General features: G+C 39.7%; 1 protein-coding gene across 2 annotated transcripts in view; it reads right to left on the bottom strand.

Moving 5' to 3' along the window:
• Positions 1–20,470, bottom strand: part of GLT1D1 (glycosyltransferase 1 domain containing 1) — a 90,467-nt gene that overhangs the window by 20,307 nt on the left and 49,690 nt on the right. For both annotated transcript variants that reach the window (XM_084649109.1, XM_084649108.1), the window contains exons 8-10: positions 16,967–17,016; positions 4,358–4,401; positions 2,745–2,865 (exon numbers count right to left, since the gene is read on the bottom strand). In XM_084649109.1, coding sequence (XP_084505235.1) covers positions 2,745–2,865; positions 4,358–4,401; positions 16,967–17,016 — 215 coding nt within the window. The remainder of the gene's footprint in view (positions 1–2,744; positions 2,866–4,357; positions 4,402–16,966; positions 17,017–20,470) is intronic.

A 20,470-nucleotide genomic window follows, 5' to 3' on the forward strand; every position in this document is an offset into this window, starting at 1 on the left:
ATTAACATTGTGAGTGACTGAGTGAGATGTGTGACAAAGACAATGTGCACTGGTGCAAGGAGTGCTCCTTTGGCTTAGTAGTTTTGTGTGGTTTAGTGTACTGACAGGGTAATAAATGGGAAGCCATTTACTTACTGTTCTATTTATATGTTGGTTTTCAATGAGAATAGGGGTTTTGTGGCAGCCCTGCACCTTGAAACTTACTCACTGTAGCTATGTAATAGAAATTTAGAATAAGGCAGTTTTCCCCTTGAAGTGCTACTCGATTCTTTAGTAGTGCAATTATGAAAAGCTGCATAGAGTAGTGATATTCTATTTCACACACACAAACCTTTATCAGAATCCTGCTAATAACTGATTTAGTCTTTCGGGCATCAGAACTAAACCTTGTCAGAACTGTGCCTTCAACAAAGCAGAGCAAAAATCAATAATCCCTGAACTGAGGTCAATAGTTTCTTTCGAGTAAATTCACACTGTCTTACATTTTTCACTCAACAAACATTTGTTAAGATACTAACCCGCCTGCTAGGCCAGATTGTTCCCTCCCACATTAAAACGAGGGAGGGGACTGGAAATCTTAGTCAGAAAATCCTTGTGGAGATTATTACAAATTACCGTGTCGGTCCCCACCCTTGTGGAAAAGCTATTCCTACCCCTAGCAGAATCACCAGATTCTGTGGGAGACCCACTGAGATCTTGTATCCCCATGTAGGTTCTGTTCTCCCCCTCTCTCACTAGATAAATCAGGTTGAGTGTTGGTCATCTCTTAGATGAGAGACCTTAAAGGAAACATGCAAGTGTTGCAGGAGGTGGTGGTGGGGGGGTGACTTGGCAGGTCGCACTCATTCCTTTGAGTCAGTACTGAACCACTGCCCTGGCATGATGCTTGGGGTTACTGTGCTGCTGTTTTTTGGAGGAGACCTAAACCGAGTTCCTAACCACTTCAGGAACTAAAGATCTCAAAGCACTTTACATGTTAACTCTGACACCCTGGCAAATTCAGATTCAGATAATAATATTCCACCTACTTAACTTCCCTATATAATTTCAGTTGGATGTGGTTGGTGTTCCTTGATTCTTCTTAGATCTCAAATTAGAGATAAGATGCTGTTGGTATTCTCCAGCATTTCTCAATAACGAAAACTTTGGAAGTGTCATAACCTTCTTTAGCCCTTGCTCAAATGCAGTACTGCTTCTTGTCTTAATAGGTTGTGCAATAAGCACATAATGTTACTGTGTGCGGTCAAACAGTGTCTGCCTTCCACCCTAGAGGTGGCTGCAGTTCAGTGACGAGTGACATGCTCCCTAACTAACATTTATCTACCGTGCAGAGGTCTTATGAAGCATAATTAGTTAGTATTTATGAAGAACTTTGATACGTACAAATGAAAAACATTCTACAAGTGAAAACTGCTATAGTTCGTTAGGAACAGCAATAGGAGTTTTGCTATTATTATTATTACTAATAGTAAATTAGTAGGAATTCCAGTCATGGACCAGGACCCCCACTGTGCTAAGAACTATACAAACACAGAACAAAAAGATGGCTCCTCCCCAAAAGAGCTTACAATCCTAGGGCATGTCTACACTTACCTCCAGAGCGATCGATCTATCCAGCGGGGGTCGATTTATTGTGTCTAGTGAAGACGCGATAAATCGACCGCCCAGCACTCTCCCGTCGACTCCAGTACTCCAGCGGAGTGAGAAGCATAGGCAGAGTCGATGGGGGAGCGTCGGCAGTCGATCTACCGCACTGAAGGCACCGCGGAAAGTAGCTCTAAGTTTGTCGACCTCAGCGACGCTATTTTCGTAGCTGAAGTTGCGTAACTTAGACCGACTTAGCTCGCCCCCCCCTTATCGCCCCCCCCCTCAGTGTCGACCAGGCCTTAGGGTATGTCTACACTTATGGCAGCATGTAGAGTATAGACTCGGCACTCCCAGCTAGCATGGGTATAAATAGCATTGCAGATGGTGAGGCATGGTCTAGGTGAGTAGAGTGCCCTACATACCTGAAGCCCCAGGGTATACACCCTACACAGCGTCTCCCACATCTACCCTGCTGTTTTTGTCGTGTCCTGCTTAAGTGCTATGTCCCGATTCAGTGAAAGGCCTTGGCAGCAGAGCAGGGACAAGTATGGCTGCAGCTTGCCTGTCGCTGTGGCATGTAGCTGCACATGTAGTGCCTGTCTTCTACATGCTGCCGTAAGTGTGGACAGAGCCTGAGTAAATTATGATTTTTTGTAGGAGACACATGAGAGCAAGCAGGACCCCACTTTGACTGGTATGAAATAAACCTGAGATTTTTTTTTTTTTGCCACCAATATGGCAAATTAATAAAATGAGCTTGTCATTCATTTATTTATCACTTCAGTAATCCAGCCTCAGACTCGCTTCTGTATCATGATGTAATAATAAAGCATTTTCTAGCAATTTTATAAGGAGTCGGATATTAAGCCAGGAGTATGTGACAGCCACAAGAAATCCAGATCATCCTACCTAAGGTTCTGTAATATTAATTTAACAGGCTTGATTAAATTACAGCCTGTCTTTAAAAAATAAAAGTGTAGTATTTCAATACATTTTTAATTTTTAAAAAAATCTAATCTTGTGAAGAAAACATTTTGGTTTTGCCTTCACTGGCTTTGGCTTTGAAATATGGATAGGAATGTTGGCATAAATTTCAAGAGATACAAAGCAATTTCAGATTCACACGCTGCACACATTCAACACTTGGATGTAACTACCTCCAGGATTGCAGCAGACATCCCCTCTGAAATGGAGCTGTTCACCACTGCAAAGCATCTTTTCACAGCAGCGTGAAGATCATCTTGAGGTATCTCCTGTAACAAATGTACCCCAGGTGTCCTGGAAGTAAAGTGTGAATAATTAGGACAGTTCCTACTGCATGCACTATGGACTTTTCCCCTGAATTTATGGTAGCTGGGTATAGACTAGAGGTTAAAACAACCCTGGCTGTCAGGAATCATGGTTCTGATTGCACTAAGTATCAGTACGTCCACAGTGCAATTGGAGATGATTGCAGCTCATGTAGGCATATCCACACTAGCTTTAATCTAATTAGCCCGAGTACCACTTACGATGAAGATGCAGTGGCACAACATAGGTTAGCATCACGAGTACATATGCAGGGAGATCGGGTGGGCTTGAACAGGCCATACTGAAGCTAACTGAACTAGATTAAAGCTATCATGGGTAGCTAGCATGGGCAGACGTATACAAGCTGCAGTCACACTTTTGATTGCTCTGCAGACATACCCAATGATTTGCCCATGGGAAAAACAAGAGAGATATAATGAGTCTTAATTAATATTAATAGATGCTTCGATAAAAGATTCCGCATGTACAATGTATTATTATTACTAGCATTTGTGTAGTGCTCTCCACCTGAACTGAATATTATGATTAGCTATTATTTGTATTACAGAAGTGCCTAGAGACATCAGCTGAGACTGGGGCCTTAACAGCTTACCGGTCAGACAAAGAGGGGGAGGGGGAAACAGGGGAAGTGATGTGCAGAAGCTCATGCAGCAGGTCAATAACAGAGCTATGACTAGATCCCTCATTTTTTTGGATCCCAGTCCAGCACACTCTCTGCTAGACCACACTGCCAAATGCCACCATTCTAATTTTGTCGCATTTTACACCCAGTTTGCCCAGATGTAAATGACTATATAAACTGCGTGACAGTAGAGAGTAGCACTGTAACTTAAAATAACATCAGTGAAAAGCCCAGAAGAGACCCTTTGAGTTATCCACTCAGTAAGGACCAGGAAGAAATTTTCTCTTGCAAGAGAATATTACAGAGCACATACGCTGTGTGCTGATTCTTAACTGTCCATCTGGCACTGGCTAACACAGTGAGGAAACTGCTCTCTTGTTCTGTTCCAGCCAGGCGATTCTTATGCACTGCAGAAGAAATCTCTGTTTCCCAAAATGTACACCCTTCAATCAGAAAACATGTAAACTAGAGGCAGAAAAGAGTTAACGCAGATTATCTTGTCCACCCACCAACAGCATGTAAGATCTTGCAGAAACAAGGGGGAAGAGTGGAATGAGAATATCCACGTGAATTATAAATGGCAGAAATCTAATTCTAAATCAGATACGAGTTAACACAAAACAACATACAGAGTTCTACTTACCTGTTGGAAAAGTCAAACGTGCAATATTTTATATGTGAGCCTTGTACACAAACTACCAGAATTAGTTTGTTAGACGTGCAGACAACTGTGCACACAAGGTACAAGGATTTGCGCGCACACACAGATCTAGACAATAAAAGGCTAGAATTAACTTTCTGCTTCTTTTTAAACTGGTAAGGAGCATAACTGCTTACCTATTAATTTTTTCATTGACTTCACTTGTAAACTGTGGATCAACCTATAAAGAAACACATAGACAGTCATATGTCTTTATGTAGCAGTACAACATACACATTAAACACCTAAAAGGAAAATATAAATTTCCACAGTTCAATATTTGCAAAAATATGCTATAAGGTTAAGATAGAAGTCAGATTTTAAAATCGTGCTATAGAAAACCATATTTGGTAGATTCATGTTTAGTTCTTGAGAAGAAGGATGGTCTTATGATTCAGGCACTGGGCTGGGACTCAGGAGATCTAGGTTCTATTTTCATCTTGGCAATAGATTTTGTAACCTTGGGCAAGCCACGTAATTGCTCTGGTTCTCAATTCCTCATCTGTAAAATGGGGATGATGATGATATTCCCTTTCTCCCACCCTTTGTTCCTCTTGCCTGTATAGGTTGGAAGCTCTTTGGTGCAGGGATTTTCTCTTGTTATGTGTTTGTACATCATCTGAGACTACGGGGCCTTGATTTCAGGTTGGTCCTCTAGAGCAGTGGTTCTCAAAGCTGGTCCGCCGCTTGTTCAGGGAAAGCCCCTGGCGCGCCAGACTGGTTTGTTTACCTGCTGCGTCCCCAGGTTCGGCTGATCGCGGCTCCCACTGGCTGCGGGTCACAGCTCCAGGCCAATGGGGGTTGCGGGAAGCAGCGTGGGCCAACCGGTCCGTCGCGCCAGGGGCTTTCCCTGAAGAAGCAGCGGACCGGCTTTGAGAACCACTGCTCTAGAGCTACTGCAATACAAAATATTAATAACTGCGGGATGGTTTGCCACCTTGTAATCCAGACTTAATAGGGAGCAGGGCACATATAAGCTGCCCCGCTGAACAGGGACTGAAATTCAGAGGCGGGTAGTGGCCCAGCAGTAGCCCTTTGTTCAGGATCTGACCATTTGAATTACCTGTGAGGGAAAGTAAAGTGACTTCTTGGACCATCACCACCCCTTGCTCACAACTGAGCCCTGCACTATCAAACACATTTAAAACATTAGTGGAGGAATCTGTTTGAAAACTAATGTAAAAATCTAAAATGTGTGACTATAATGGGAAGAATGTTCTAGATTTATTAAAACACTTCTGTAAAGGTGGGAAATTAAGCCGGCTTATTTACAAAGACTAACAAAATCTGTTATTTTCATTTAGTAGGTTGAAAAAAAACTATAAATAGGCATTTGGAAATCATAACCAGATGAGCAAGAAGAACAGAAGTTGGGTAGTTGTTGTTTTGGTTTTGTTTTTTGGTTAAACATGAGTTGATTAAGTTGATTTACGAGACTGTGCAAAACACAGTATTTTAAAGCAATGTGGGGACAGTAGGGTTTAATTTTTGCCCCCATGTTAATGTTTTAGCTCTCTTTCTAGAATGAGCACATAATGCATAATTATTATGAAGGACACTGTCTACAGATGAGTTTGTCAGATAAATATTGTACTTTGTTGTATAGAACAGAGTATGAAACACATACCCAAAGTATTTTAGAAAACACTTTTTGTTCTGGAGAAGTAATTCTATTCGTAGTACTTGTGGCACCTTAGAGACTAACAAATTTATTTGAGCATAAGCTTTCGTGAGCTACAGCTCACTTCATCGGATGCATTGTGGATGGGTCATTACACAAAGTAAAACTATTTCCCCATGTTTAATAACTCCCCCCGACGTGCTTGTCAACTGCTGGAAATGGCCCACCTTGATTATCACTACAAAAGGTCCCCCCCCCCCTCCTGCTGGTAATAGCTCACATTACCTGATCACTCTCATTACAGTGTGTATGGTAACACCCATTGTTTCATGTTCTCTGTGTATATAAATCTCCCCACTGTATTTTCCACTGAATACATCCGATGAAGTGAGCTGTAGCTCACGAAAGCTTGTGCTCAAATAAATTGGTTAGTCTCTAAGGTGCCACAAGTCCTCCTTTTCTTTTTGCGGATACAGACTAACCCGGCTGCTACTCTGAAACCTGTCTATTGGTAGTGATTACAATATAAGCAGCACTCAAATACTTGTGTGTGCACAGACATCCAACCCCTATCCCCATAGAAATAAGTTTAAGTTGCATGGTAGCAACATGACTGAAATGATGTTGGAGACACAGACAAAAATGTTAGTGCTTTCTGAGCCAATCAGTTCTGCAGGATGCCAAGAAACCTCGTAGCCGCAGCATTCAAGTTACTGGTCTCAGAAAGTTACTTCCAGTGCAAAAGACCCCCACAGTCAGATTCCTCATACAGCCAAAAGAGTTCTTGTAACATTTTATCTTGTGTTCCCTAATGATGCACCGGGTGAGAGTTGTCATCAGTCACACAGTGCATTTTATTAAACAACTCCCCCTTGCAAAAAAAAAACCAAACAAACAGGAAAGCCGTTGAGGACTTCACATCTCATAATATATCACTGAGCTTTTGTTGTATGAACAGTTTCTGTAAGTGCAGATGAGGCAAAATGAAAATTCTGTGGATGCAGAGAGAGTAAGAAACCACATCTAACAGGCTGAGTTAGGCTATTAGGGAGACACTAGTTTGCTGACAGGCAAGAATCGTCTCTAAGATATGTTCAATACTGTGAAAACAGCCATAGATCAAACATTTCACAACAGTGAAGATGTCTTTGCTTCAGCACAGGGCCTAGCATGATCAAAATCCAGAGGGACTGTCTGCAAACACACTATATTAAACACCTGCCGTTTACAAATGAACTTAAACTAAAGAAATGGTCCAGAATGTTTTGATAAGACTACTGCTATTGTCTAAACCAGGGGTAGTAAGTAGGCAGACCGTGGGCCAAATCTGGATGACCAGATGCTTTTGAATGGACCCCAAAATCTTTTTATTTACTACTACTTATCATCATCATTGTTATTTTTATATTATTTTCTCTGAGTCTGGACCTTGATTATACCTTGACAAAAAAATAATCCACTATCCCTGGTCTAAACTTTGTAGAAAGCAGAGCTCATAGTACATTTGCAGTCTGTCAACATGTTGCCCTGAGTGCTAGAGACAGTCAAAAGCTATGCCTGCAAGTTCAATAAGCATAGTTTTTTGCTCAGAGTGTAAAGAATGTGAGTGACAGTGCAAGAAGACTTCCTTAGTTTCACAGCTGTGGGTGACCTCATATTCAGATCTGATCAATTACTGAGCAGGCTTGTACAGCTAGGTTTTGATGGTCAGTAGCTTTAAGGCCAAGCTTTGGAAAGAACTCAAAATACAAATGTTGTTTTTAAAAGAGCTCAGTATGTCTGTAATGAGTATCTACAAGAAATTTACAACAACTTCATCAACCACAATCTGAATCTTGTGATTCTAGATTCTTCTTCCATTACATAGCTAACAATTAATATTTCTTAATGTCTTCTGATGGATCTACACCACTACAGATCCTTCCTTAAGACAGCTTTGCCAGCAGCTGGAGAAAAAAGCTGGAAGTTGTGTGAGGTGAGTTAGATGAAGAGACTATTATTAACTATTAATTAATTTTATTACCGAGCACTTAGCAGTCCTAATAACCTGGGAACCATAGTCCTGTGCTAGATGCTGTACAAACACAACAAAAAGATAGTCCCTGCCCCTAAGAGCTTACAATGGAAGAGTAAGACTAGACAACAGCTGGGCACAGACAGATGGGGGCATACAAGAGAACAATGAGATGATACGGGTCAGCATGATAGGCCGTGGTCTCTGCACACCAACAACCTAACCATTCTCAAATATTTTGTAGTCGTCATAGTAAAGGAGAGTTTTGAGGAGGGATCTGTGGTTGGATAATGAGGTAGCTTTGAGGATGTTTACAGGGAATGCCTTCCGAGCACGTGGGACTGCATAGGAGAAAGCACAAAGGTGCTTGACTGAAAATTTAGAAAGGGGCCAAAGGGAGGCTGGCATCATGGGACCCTCAAAGGCGAGCATCAATAGCTTGATAGTAAACGAGAGACGATAGATAGGGTGGGGATTGACTGTGGAACCTTGAAAGTGAATATAAGCATGCTAGGTCCTCTCTGTTTGTTAAACTATTAATAATTTGTGCTTCTCCAGCACCTTTACATGCAAAGATCTTTCTGTGATTACTCATCTTAATAAATTAAGCTTTCCAACAGATCGAGCCTTCCTACATGTTTGGGAATATTGTTATCCCCAATTTTCCAGATGAAGAAATAGAAGCACTGACCAGAGAAGCAACTTGTATACGGTTTCACAGCAAGTCAGTAGTAGCCAAGACTAGAACCCATGTCTCCTGACACAATAGCAGGGAAAAACCGCTAGACCAGGAGTACTCTACATTTTAATGAATAAATTGTCTCCTGCTACTTTAGATGTCCTAACAAAGATAGCACATGATAAGAACGTGAACAAATGTGTAATGATAATAAGGGTTTCTTTAGGACTTGAATCCAGTGTTCTGTGAATATTTAACTAAAGTACCTTTAATTTAGGTTTGTTTTTACCTCCCTGCCGGTTGCTCATAGAAAATCAATTTGGTGTGTCATTACAATTATTCAAAAGTACTAATAACTAAAAAACTATATATTTATTTATATTTATATATATTTCTTATATTTTGTACGCCTGGCTTAACTTAAGCAATTGGACATAGGTAAGGTTTCATTTCTTGAAAAAACAAAGTTGGGAAGGTAAATTAATCAGATTAAAAACAAAATGTCTGCACTACCTACAATAAGGAGGAACACCCATGGAATCATTTACAATAAACAAAATAACAAAATAAGCCTAAAACCTATAACAAGGTAAAAAGAAGGTTGTGATAAACAATGTGTGAACAAATCATGCTCTACAAAAACGGGTTCCTGCAAAGTAACCAAGCGACTCCAAAAGCATGCAATTCAATGTACAGTTAAAAATGCACGTGTTATTAGTATTGGTAAAAATGCAATTAAGAAAAAGTTTTGCTGTGTAACTTTGGATGTATGGTACGCCCTATATCCATCCCATATGCTTAAGTCTAATCAACTCAGCGTAGCTTTGCAGTATGCAGAATAAAGGAACCTACGTGATGAAACTAAAGTCAAACTGAGTTCTTGGGGAACTGAGTGGAAGAAGTCTCAAGAGGAACCCCAGCATACTTCCCTCAAGTATTAACAATATGATAATATTGATATTACAATATAAATTGAATTAGTCAATCAAGATATTGATAATGCTACAACTTAAAATCAGATAACAACAAAAAGTATAATTTAAGACCAACAATTGGTCAAGTTATTACAAACCACAAAGTTAACCTAACACCAATGACTAAATGCCTTATTTAATTTGCCTGCTCCTATGAGTTTTAGCAGCTTATACTTTCCCTTGTGGAAAGAATGGGCTACGGTATAAATTTTTATGTATCCCAGCTGACTTAACGATCTATGGTAAGATTTACTTCAAACCTATGTTAGTTAATACCCAGTGGCAGCTTACACTATGGGCTTATATGCATGTGCTATTACTATTAGTGGCCACATACATACACATCCAGGCTTTAAAAAGTTTACGTTAGCTCTTTCTTATTAGACATCCCTGCACAGATGTTGAAATGTCTTGTTAAAGAAACAGAAAGAATAAAGTTACTTAGAAAAAGAAAAAGTATCTGTTCTTTAGCTTGCATGTCTTGTTGAGCTTCAGAGTCAGTCAGGAACTGCAGTTTGGGCAACCAGGCAGTGTCTTCTGGCTCAGGTACTGTCATGCTAGTGGGTGTTGCTCTTGGGTCAGCTGACTGGTTTGAGATGTCTTTGTTTCTGCTTTCTTTGGTAAGGGAAGCTGCAGTATCAGCCCTTGAGTAGTTGTTCTGGGGGCCCTGGAGAGGAGCACGCTTCTTCCTCAGTTACCTCATCTTGTATGGCTGGTATGATCGCACAGGACCGCCTCTGTGCTCTTCTGATCAGATCAGGGAACCACAGGTCTCCCACCTCAACTGCACTGTCCAGTTTCAATTAGGCAATGTCATTCTGACTCTTGGACCGCTTTTGAGGTTCTCTTTTCAGGATACATTTTCTTAGACACCTCCATGAGTCTATGTTTGCCCCAAATAAGTTACATTGAGTGAAAAACAGAAGATTACTCTGTCAAGATGATCTCAACACCTTGAGTTTAGGTGAACAGCTGAAACTCTTCAATGCCTCTTGTCTACTGGGGCCTGTTATCTTCCTGGTCATAACTTATGGCCCATTGTCCTTTAACTTACAAAAGTAGTTCCTTACCCATTCACACATCTCGTGCTTACACTTCCCCAGATGGACATGGTCTCATAAATAAGAATTTTCAGAACTGTCACAACATCTGGGATACTGGGTGAGAGGTTATTTCACTCTATCAAGACTCAAAATCAAGCTGCTTCAAAGCTACTTATTTAAAGCCATTAACATAAACTTATTAAAAACATAACCACACAAAGTTTATACTCAATGTCCACATGAGTATAGGACTATACGTCCTACAAATGCATTCTATGCAAATACCATCTTGATTTCTGGGACTACTTTTGATGTGCATCTGAGAGATTATTTGCCATATCAGTTGCAGGATGTTTTAAACAAAGAGGAAATATTGGAAGTGTTGAATATATATATATAATATATATATATTCAACACACACATATATATATATATATATATATATATATATATATATATATATATATATATATATATACACACAGACTGACTAAGCTGCTAAGAGATAGGGGATATAAAAATCTACAGTTATTTGAGGTTGTAAACATCAAAGATGGAGGGAAAATATTTATTATAGCAGAAGATTGTGGGGGTGGATACAGGAGAAATGTGATGAAAAGAAAACTGTAGACTGTATACAGGGAAATCTTCCCAATAATGAGGTCTGGGAGCCTGTAAAATAATTTTGTGCTTGAATTGGTAGAAGCGTCATCGGTAGGTTCCTTTAAAACTGGATTACAAAAACCACTAGAAAACATACAGTCAGGAAGAGTCTTGATTATTTAGGATATAGGCTAGATGACCTGATAGGTCCTTTCCATCTCTAGATTCTGTGATATTCAACTCAACAACTGTCTCAGTGGGCACGGGAAGAAGTCAGACATGAAAAAAATAGCTGTTGATGAAAAATAATGTCATCATAAACATAACAATATTCTGTACTTTCCACCTGTATGGTTAAAAATTACATGGTATAGTCAAAGAGGGTTCAAGAGGGGTTTATTGCAGTACAAGAGGTGAAACTGCAGTAGGGAATGCTCAAATGAACAAAAGTTCTGCAACAGGATTTTATCTTTTCAGAAAGAGATTCTGTAAGCCCCTATCCTTGCAAGGCCGAGTTGCTGAAAATCACCTTCTGTTTCAAGTATCTTTATAATTAAAAATAGAAACGGGGGGGAAAGAAAAAAGTTGTGGAGGGGCTAGAAGCAAAGGAGTATGAATGGTATTATAGGACCTGTTCCTGCAACCGTTATGCATATGACCAATCCCATTCACGTAAACAGGGCTACTCGTGAGTGAAGGATGCAGGATCCAAGCCATAATCAAATGCAAACAAACAGAAAATAAAATACATTAACCTATTATGTGATGATAACTTCTAAGGGCTAGATTGTAAATACCCACAATGAATACTATCTTAACTACAAGTAACTTCATTGACTTCAACAGGATCTTGTGGTGTAAGAGTTAATGGAAATAAGGGAATTACAATAAAAGTTAAAATGCAGCTAAGATTTATTTTGAGATGTAGATTTCTAGTTGCCCCGCCTATGTGCAAATATATTTTAATAGTATTTGGAGAAAATTGCCTTCTGTGTGTGTGAGGAAATATATTTTTTAAAATGTTTTAAGAGTTGTAAAAGTTTGGTCAATCATTCAACCACTCTGGATATGCTGCATATATTAATGTTGGGCTCTTCTGGTTACTCATCGTAATGATGTTCAATTCATGAAAAAATGAAGCAAATTTAAAAAGAGAACTGAAGTGCCTAAAGTCTTCATTTGAGGAGCAAATGCATCTTCCAAGTCGCAAGCACAAACTGCATTATACCTGCTCCAGATTTATCTTCCACCCCAGTTCACTTTCAAATCTTTTGGTGTACTAGAGTGGAAAGAAATGAAGATAAAAAGGAAAACATAAAAGAGGGAAGATAGTGGTATTTTTAATCGAAATATATGTAGTGAAATTTAAAGAGAACAAAAATGAGTAAGAAGGAGAAAAAAAAGTCATACTTGCCCATTCAGATTTTATTCATTTTCTCATGTTACCTGGAAGCTTTCAGGGTCACAAGAAAATAAATACAGCAAGTTTAACTGTGGAGTTACTGTGCTATCCTGTTGTGAAACTTTCGCTACTGTGGATAAATTGTCACAACTTACTGAATTCTCTTGCAAAAAAGAACACTGAGAATGAGTGCAGTGGAGCATCTGGCCCACAGGAGGCAAAAGTGCTGGGGAAGTCTTTGGGGTAGATGAGCATTTCTTAAACCCCTCTCTCGTATTTTTTTTTTAATAGTTCAGTTTATCATCTTGTACTCAAACAGCTAAAAGCCATCTCTCTCCCGGCCCTGCGCCTGAAGCCTTAAGGAGATTACAGAGAGTAAAATTCATCCCTTTGAAGAGATCCAGCACAAAGTCTATGCAGCACTTCACTCCTATTTAAATCTTCAAAATCAGGCTTAAATTCTGTGTAGGCTTTGTGCTGGGCCCCTACGCACAGGGATGCAGTACTGCCAACCTCAAGCATCCAAAAACCATGAGTCAAACCCTAATTAGTCAGGAGGGTGGCTTAAAAATAATCAGATTTAAAAAAATCCTCGATTTTTAAGACTTTGTGTTCACATTTTCAAGATTTTTTTTCCACAACCATGAGGGCTAGTGCGATGGGATGTATAAACCCCACACTGGCACTGAAAGGGTTAAGGAGCATCTCTGGGCCCAGGTGGCCCCCACCCATCCCCAACTACTGAGCATGCTCCAGCTGGAAGAGGAGCTTACTAGGGAGCGAGACAGCTCAGAAAAATGCAGACAGGGCAGGGAGAGCGACCAATCCTGAGAGCTGCAGAAACCTTTCCTGGGGAGATTCTGGCTGCCTGCTGAGCTCAGAGGGGTAGAAGGTTTGGTTACTCTCTTCTTCTCTACTCCTTTGTGTCATGCCCTGTACGAATGTGGCAGGGTGGTGGGTGGTAGGAAGTGGCCTAAGGAGGCAGCCATAAGGCACTCCTAGGTGCTCAACATCATCGCATCTTAGAGGACCCTGGCCTGGGCTCCCCTACCAACCACCCTTGTTACCAAGAGCACAACACCCCTCACTTACAGACCCCTTTGGGGAAGCCAGGGGAGGATGAAAGCTACCCCAGAAGGGGAGAAGATTACTTGGTGACCTGAGCCAAGGGTCAAGTCCACACATATCAAAAGGGAGACCGCTAAGGGGAGTGACAGTGGCTAGCAAGAGACATGGAAGGCAGGACACACAGAAACCTAGTGCCCTAACCACTAGGTGCCACTGCCAGTGAACACTACCCATCACAGCTAGAAACTTCCTTTTTTTAAATGATCTTTTTAAAACATGATTCCAAGAGCTGGGGCTTTAGGACAAACTAGAAATATTGTGAGACATCATGAAATCCTGAGAGTTGGCAACACTGTAAAAAAGGTGCATTTCACTCAGACAGAGGGCAATCAAAAGTATAGTGGCCATTTATACAGACTTAAAAATCACAGTTATTAATGGTATTAATAGTATCCATATCTTTTTCACCTTCTCTGTATAAAGCCAGTCTAATCCAAAAAAGGAAGAGAAATTCCTATTGTAAAATTTGCAGTCTAACATTAACCAACGCTTTCATTAAAAGATATGCAAGTCATTTCTAGGAATGCTGTAAACTCGTATTTAGCTTGAAATATGGATTGTGTAAGAGCCACATGTCTGTGAAACAAAACACCGATATAAATGCCTGAGGTGTTTGTTAATATTCTAAACCTTCCCCTTTAGCGCCTCCAAATAAAATTTTACAGCACTCAGAATCTAAAAGTGAAACAGACATCACTGATTTTCATTGTCAGCTCAAGTGCTGTGCTCACTGTCTGGTGTCAGAAATAAGTCTAAAGTTGTTTTGTACCAGCTGACACCTGCTAATTGTGCGCAAATTCGGACTAGTACAAATGGCATTAAAATAAACAAACAAAGACATGAGCCTCTGCTCAGCAAAATCAGTGGGAACAGAAACTGCACTACACCAAAACTGGGGAAGGGAAGACTTCATATCAGCAGACAAATACAAATCATAAGACAGGCTGCAGTTCAGCCGGACTCTCGAGTTTATAATTGCAGGAGAAGGCTATTAAAATACTTATTAAAAATTAAGTGGGTGACTCAGCTTTTCAGCTTTGCTAGTTAAGAGCCCTGTTCTGGTTACTAAAGGTAAACCGTCTCAAGCAGCTGAGATATGAAATGTAGTGTGGAGCTAAATTTTGAGATACATCCTTCAAACACTTAAACAATACTGAAGTTTATATAGGTTAATAGTTCCACTGAAGTTAATGGGACTGCTCATATGTAAAGTTAAGCATGAGTGTTGGCAGAACTGGAACCTAAATCTTCACCTGCCATTTATCATGAGCAGTACTATGCATGTGCAGGTGGCAAGACGTATGACTTAGTGGGGGAATTAAAGCCATCAGGAAGTTGCTTGCAGTTGAATAGGTAGGAGACACATTGAGAACAAACAGATGCACAGACCAACAAACATCTCTTGGCGGTTAAGAAGAAATGGGTGATTAAAGGGACACTGACTTAAAAAGAAATAATTTTTTTTCTGGATTTTTTTAACCTAATCTTGTTACAAATAACCCTAAAACAAACCTATCAGACAGACTTTAGAAGCAAATAAGGGCTCAGTTCTGCAAGGTACTAAGCACTAGATCCCTGACCCAACAAAACACTGGAGCATGTGCTTAACTTTGTCCCCCTATCAGTTGAGCAATTCATGTGCTTAAAGTTAAGAACACGCTTTAATACCTTGCTGAATTGAGGCCTTTTTTAAAAAAAATCTAGCAGAGACATTACTAACAGAAAATCAGTCACACAAGTCTTTTGTATCACATTAGCAACTTTCACACCAAATTCCACTACTCTCTCTTTGTACACTTTGCCTGCAGTATCCTGTATGCCCTAAATGCTGCAGAATAGCTACTAGAAGTATGCCAGGGAATAGGAGGTGTTTGATATCACCTCCATATTATTAAACATTTTCATAACACAAGGCTCTCTGAAAAAAATTCAGAAATGATAACTACTGTCTTTTAAAATGTTGGCTAACGTCTGCTCATAAAATATTCACACCAAAATATGAATTTATAATATTTCATTTACAAGATTTGACCTTTTAACTTCTTTTTGAGTCTACAATAGAGATTGTGTTTTAAACCAATGGTATAAATACCCTAGTAAATATTAAAATTCAAATGTTAAACTGACAGTTTTCCCCTCCAAAAGTTGGTCCTGTAGTCAAATGTGATATTAAATCCTCTGCTCTGAGACTGAAATCAATGAATATCATTAACAAGTCATGGGAATGTACAGAATTTAAAATTCCAAATTGGAGAGAGTATATTTGCTCCAATCACAACAATGTCCTCTACATCTACAAAACTGACACAAGGCCATCGGGTGCAGTCAACTGGGCTAGCTCCACTGATGTCAAGGGATGTATGCCAGTTTGCATACAGCTGAGGATCTGGCCCGACGGTCAAATTCAGAGGTGACATATAAAGTCTAAATTAGAATTGCTGGCTAGTCAAAGGGTCCTGAGTCAAAGCCCACTGAAGTCAATGGAAAAAAATCAATGGATCAGACTATAAATAGGTAGAATTTGTATGCCAAGGAGCTGGATGAAGGTGAAAGTAAAACGGGTGGGGGCTACTTCAGTGTACACTTGCCATACTGCTCATTTCTTGCCTTTAGGCCCGTGAGATAGACCAGCTTAGAATCCTTACACTCAGTGAGCGAAATTCAGATGTCATGGGCCAGGAAGTATAAGGTGTAAGTTACAAGGTAGTAAGTGGGTCTGAGTCTCACTCTAGGCATCTAAATTGGTGAACATACAGATTGGAGATCCTTACACCAACTCTGACTTCCCCTTAGTTAGACTGTAAGCTCTTCGGGGCAAGGACCAGTCTCTCCATATACCTATGTAATGTTTAGCACTGTGGGGCCCCAATACTAACTGGGACTGCTAAGTGCTACCATATTACAAATAACTTAGGACTGCCCTGCTCCCACTGAATGAAGCCACACTTTTGTCATTTAACTTCATGGGAAGCAGATCCTTAGACTCCCTTCTAAATGTAGCTCTCTACCTCAGGCTATCAGGAAATCATCAGATCCTATTGAACCACTGGGAGCTTTGGATATTGGAAAATTAGAATCTGATTGACTTCCACAGCTCAGAACGTCTTCTGAACAGCCAGGGCAATAATTTGGTGGTGTACTTGGAGTCTTTGTAAAAGTTCAAACACTATTAACTCAGTTTCCATTTGCAAACAAGTGTCAAAAATGTCTCATTTGTCCACTAAAATAATCTGTGTGAATAAACATAAATTAAAACAAGCAAACAAAAAAACCCAACTTACTGCAGGTCCAATTATAACAAGGTGGATATGGGGCTCTCTTCTGTGCCACTCTAAAATGCAATAGTAAATTTTTTAAATATTAACAAATTATGCTTAATATTCTTACAATCACATACAGACACTGGGCCAAGTCCTCCTCCCTTGAGAACAACGGGAGCACTTGCATGACGAAGACAGGTAGAATTTGGACAATAATATTAGTGATAGTGTTTAAATATGGAAAGTAGATCAGATTTTCACCTCCAACATTCACACACAATATTTGATTCATTAACATTATTGAAGTTAGTGTTTATTTTTCTTTCACTCACTCTGTTATGATTCAAGTGTTATTTTTTGTGATTAACCTGAGGTATTATTTTAGAATAATTTTAACAGTGAAGCGTTATACACGATGCTGGTGAATAGGGTTACTTAATCAAGGTGGTTTGGACTCTTGTTCTGCCTAAATGACCAGGACTTATTCTTACTACGAGCACCTGCATGTGACACCCAAGAAATGCTGCGGAAATGCAATGTTTTGTTGTTACCGGTGGTGGGAAAGAATAACTGCAAAGTCATTAAAGTTGTATAATGTTTGTAACTCTAGAATCTGCAAAGAATGCCTCTCTTCAATGATTCCATTGCCAAAATAGGGCCCACTCATGTGAACACTTACTTGACTTTAACAGACTACACATGGTAATAAGCCCTCCACAGCACAGTAAGGGTTTGCATAATAGGATCAACAGAATAGTGGTCTAAGACCTGTAGGGGGCTAAGATTTAGAATGCCTGGACTCCCTGCAGCCACAGTTCAAATCCTGGCAGAAGAAACTCGTTCATTCACGCTTCTGACACAGCTAAATTGAGAAGCATGCAGTTTGCTTTGTATGTGGGTCTTTCAAAAATGAACACCTAGTAAAAAGTATGACTAGCTTTGATATGGATGATCTAATCAACTCCAAAGGGTATGTGGTATGTCTAAACTAGGGAAAGCGGCAAAGAGTCCTGTGGCACCTTATAGACTAACAGACATATTGGAGCATAAGCTTTCGTGGGTGAATACCCACTTCTTCAGCTGCATGTAGTGGAAATTCCCAGAGGCAGGTATAAATTCCCAGAGGCAGGTATAAAGATTCTTGCTTGCACATTTATACCTGCCTCTGGGAATTTCCACTACATGCATCTGACGAAGTGGGTATTCACCCACAAAAGCTTATGCTCCAATATGTATGTTAGTCTATAAGGTGCTACAGGACTCTTTGCCGCTTTTACAGACCCAGACTAACAAGGCTACCCCTCTGATACTAAACTAGACAAATAAGTTGTGTTTTAAAATACATTAGGCTTCCCTGCAGATTCATCCACAGTCTGCTAACAACTTCCTTTTAAGATCGACATTGGTGAGGCCTCATCTGGAGTACTGTGTCCAGTTTTGGGCCCCACACTTCAAGAAGGATGTGGAAAAATTGGAAAGCGTCCAGCGGAGGGCAACAAAAAATATTTGGGGACTGGAACACATGATTTATGAGGAGAGGCTGAGGGAACTGGGATTGTTTAGTCTGCAGAAGAGAAGAATGAGGGGGGATTTGATAGCTGCTTTCAACTACCTGAAAGGGGGTTCCAAAAAGGATGGATCTAGACTGTTCTCAGTGGTACCAGATGACAGAACGAGGAGAAATGGTCTCAAGTTGCAGTGGGGGAGATTTAGGTTGGATATTAGGAAAAACTTTTTCACTAGGAGGGTGGTGAAGCACTAGAATGTGTTACCTAGGGAGGTGGTGGAATCTCTTTCCTTTGAGATTTTTACAATTAGGCTTGACAAAGCCCTGGCTGGGGTGATTTAGTTGGGGATTGGTCCTGCTTTGAGAAGGGGGTTAGACTAGATGACCTCCTGAGGTCCCTTCCAACCCTGATATTCTATGATTCTGTGTCAAACTTTGTCTATCCTTTAAAACCTGTTTTAAAATGTTTTAGCCGGCCTTTTCAAAAGTGGTCTATTTTCCTAGTTCAGACAAAGCTTAGAACTTTGAGAGTAACTTAGTGAATCTCATTGGCTGGTGTGATCTGTTTTTTATATAATTATCAAATATATTGCTTTTTAATTGGTTTATCAATTTTCAGACCTGCCTTATTTTGGTTGTACCTCACATGAACCTTCTTATCGATGTTGGACTTTATACATCCTGATGTGAAATGTACCAAAAAGAAATACTGGGAACAAAAAAGACACAAGGGATATAAACATTACAAATAATAATTTTTACTACTCTCATCACCTCCCTCCAAAGCTGATCCGTTGTCAATTACTTTCCACATTATATCTATTTTAGACCCCAATCCTGTTCTCAGTGCAGGGATTTTGTCTTATATATATGGTAAGCACTGTGTGAATTATGATATTGTAATAATCATAATTGAATATGGAATAATTGTAAATCAATTTTCCAATTAGAAAGGACTTTAAAAAACTTTTGCTCTGCATTTAAAAAAACATACTTTTCCAATGTACAAAATAAGTTAAAATTCAAGTTAGTCATTCATCTTTTTAGTTCATCATTTTCAGTTCAATTTTAAAGTTTAATCTTGTTCTGAAGTTGAGAAATGATAAAATCACAGAAATGCAGGACCTGGAAGAACCTAAGAGGCCCTGTAGTCCATCTCTTTGTACTGAGGCTGTATTAAGTATAGCTACGATGAGTTGATGGAAAGAAACCCTTACTACTTCTCACTTGTCTCATATACAAACCTGATGAATCTCTATCTCTCTCAAAAAATATAAAAAATATCCAGTGCCCTTGCCCATTCTTTGTGGGTGGAAAATAATGAGGAAATGGTTTTACAGAAATCTGATGATGAATACAAGAAAAGTCTACTCGCAGGGGATACTGGACAGATTTTATAATGAATTGAGTGTATTCTGACACAGAGTTTGGGGAGTTGTTTCTGTTCTATGATTACTCACATGGAGCAACCATTCAATAAACTGATATTTCAGCTAGTGCATCTCATTATCTTGGGTCAGTGAACTGATTTACGATTCCAGTAATCTCAGACATGGAGTACTCCAAAAAAGGAATATAACCTATGAAAGGCATCAGTGCTTCAGTTCAACAACAAAGTGAAACAGAGTAGAATGTAACAAAGCATAAAAGTAAAGTTTTAGTTTAGACAATTACCTGATTCTCTAATGGAGAACAGAGACAGGTTTGTGATACTAATAACGCCAGTTTGAAAAAGCGATTGAGATGTCAAAACTTAAAGTAGCAGACATCTGTAGAAGTCAGAGCCCTGGCTCAACCTCAGCATCCACTTCTTTTTGCTCCTGCTCTTGCATTGCAGAGCATCTCTGGTGGAAATCCTATGATCAGGTTGACTTCCTCCACTGCAAATTTTTCTCTCCTTCAGTTCTGCCATATTCCTAGCTAAATAATTTTACTCCTCCCATTTTAACTGAATCCAAACCCACAATCCCAGCTGCCTTTTTTATCACCTTTGACTTATTCCTCAAACCCTCCCTTCC

Source organism: Lepidochelys olivacea (genome assembly GCF_965140295.1).
Source record: "Lepidochelys olivacea isolate rLepOli2 genome assembly, chromosome: 15".
NCBI lineage: Eukaryota > Metazoa > Chordata > Testudines > Cheloniidae > Lepidochelys > Lepidochelys olivacea.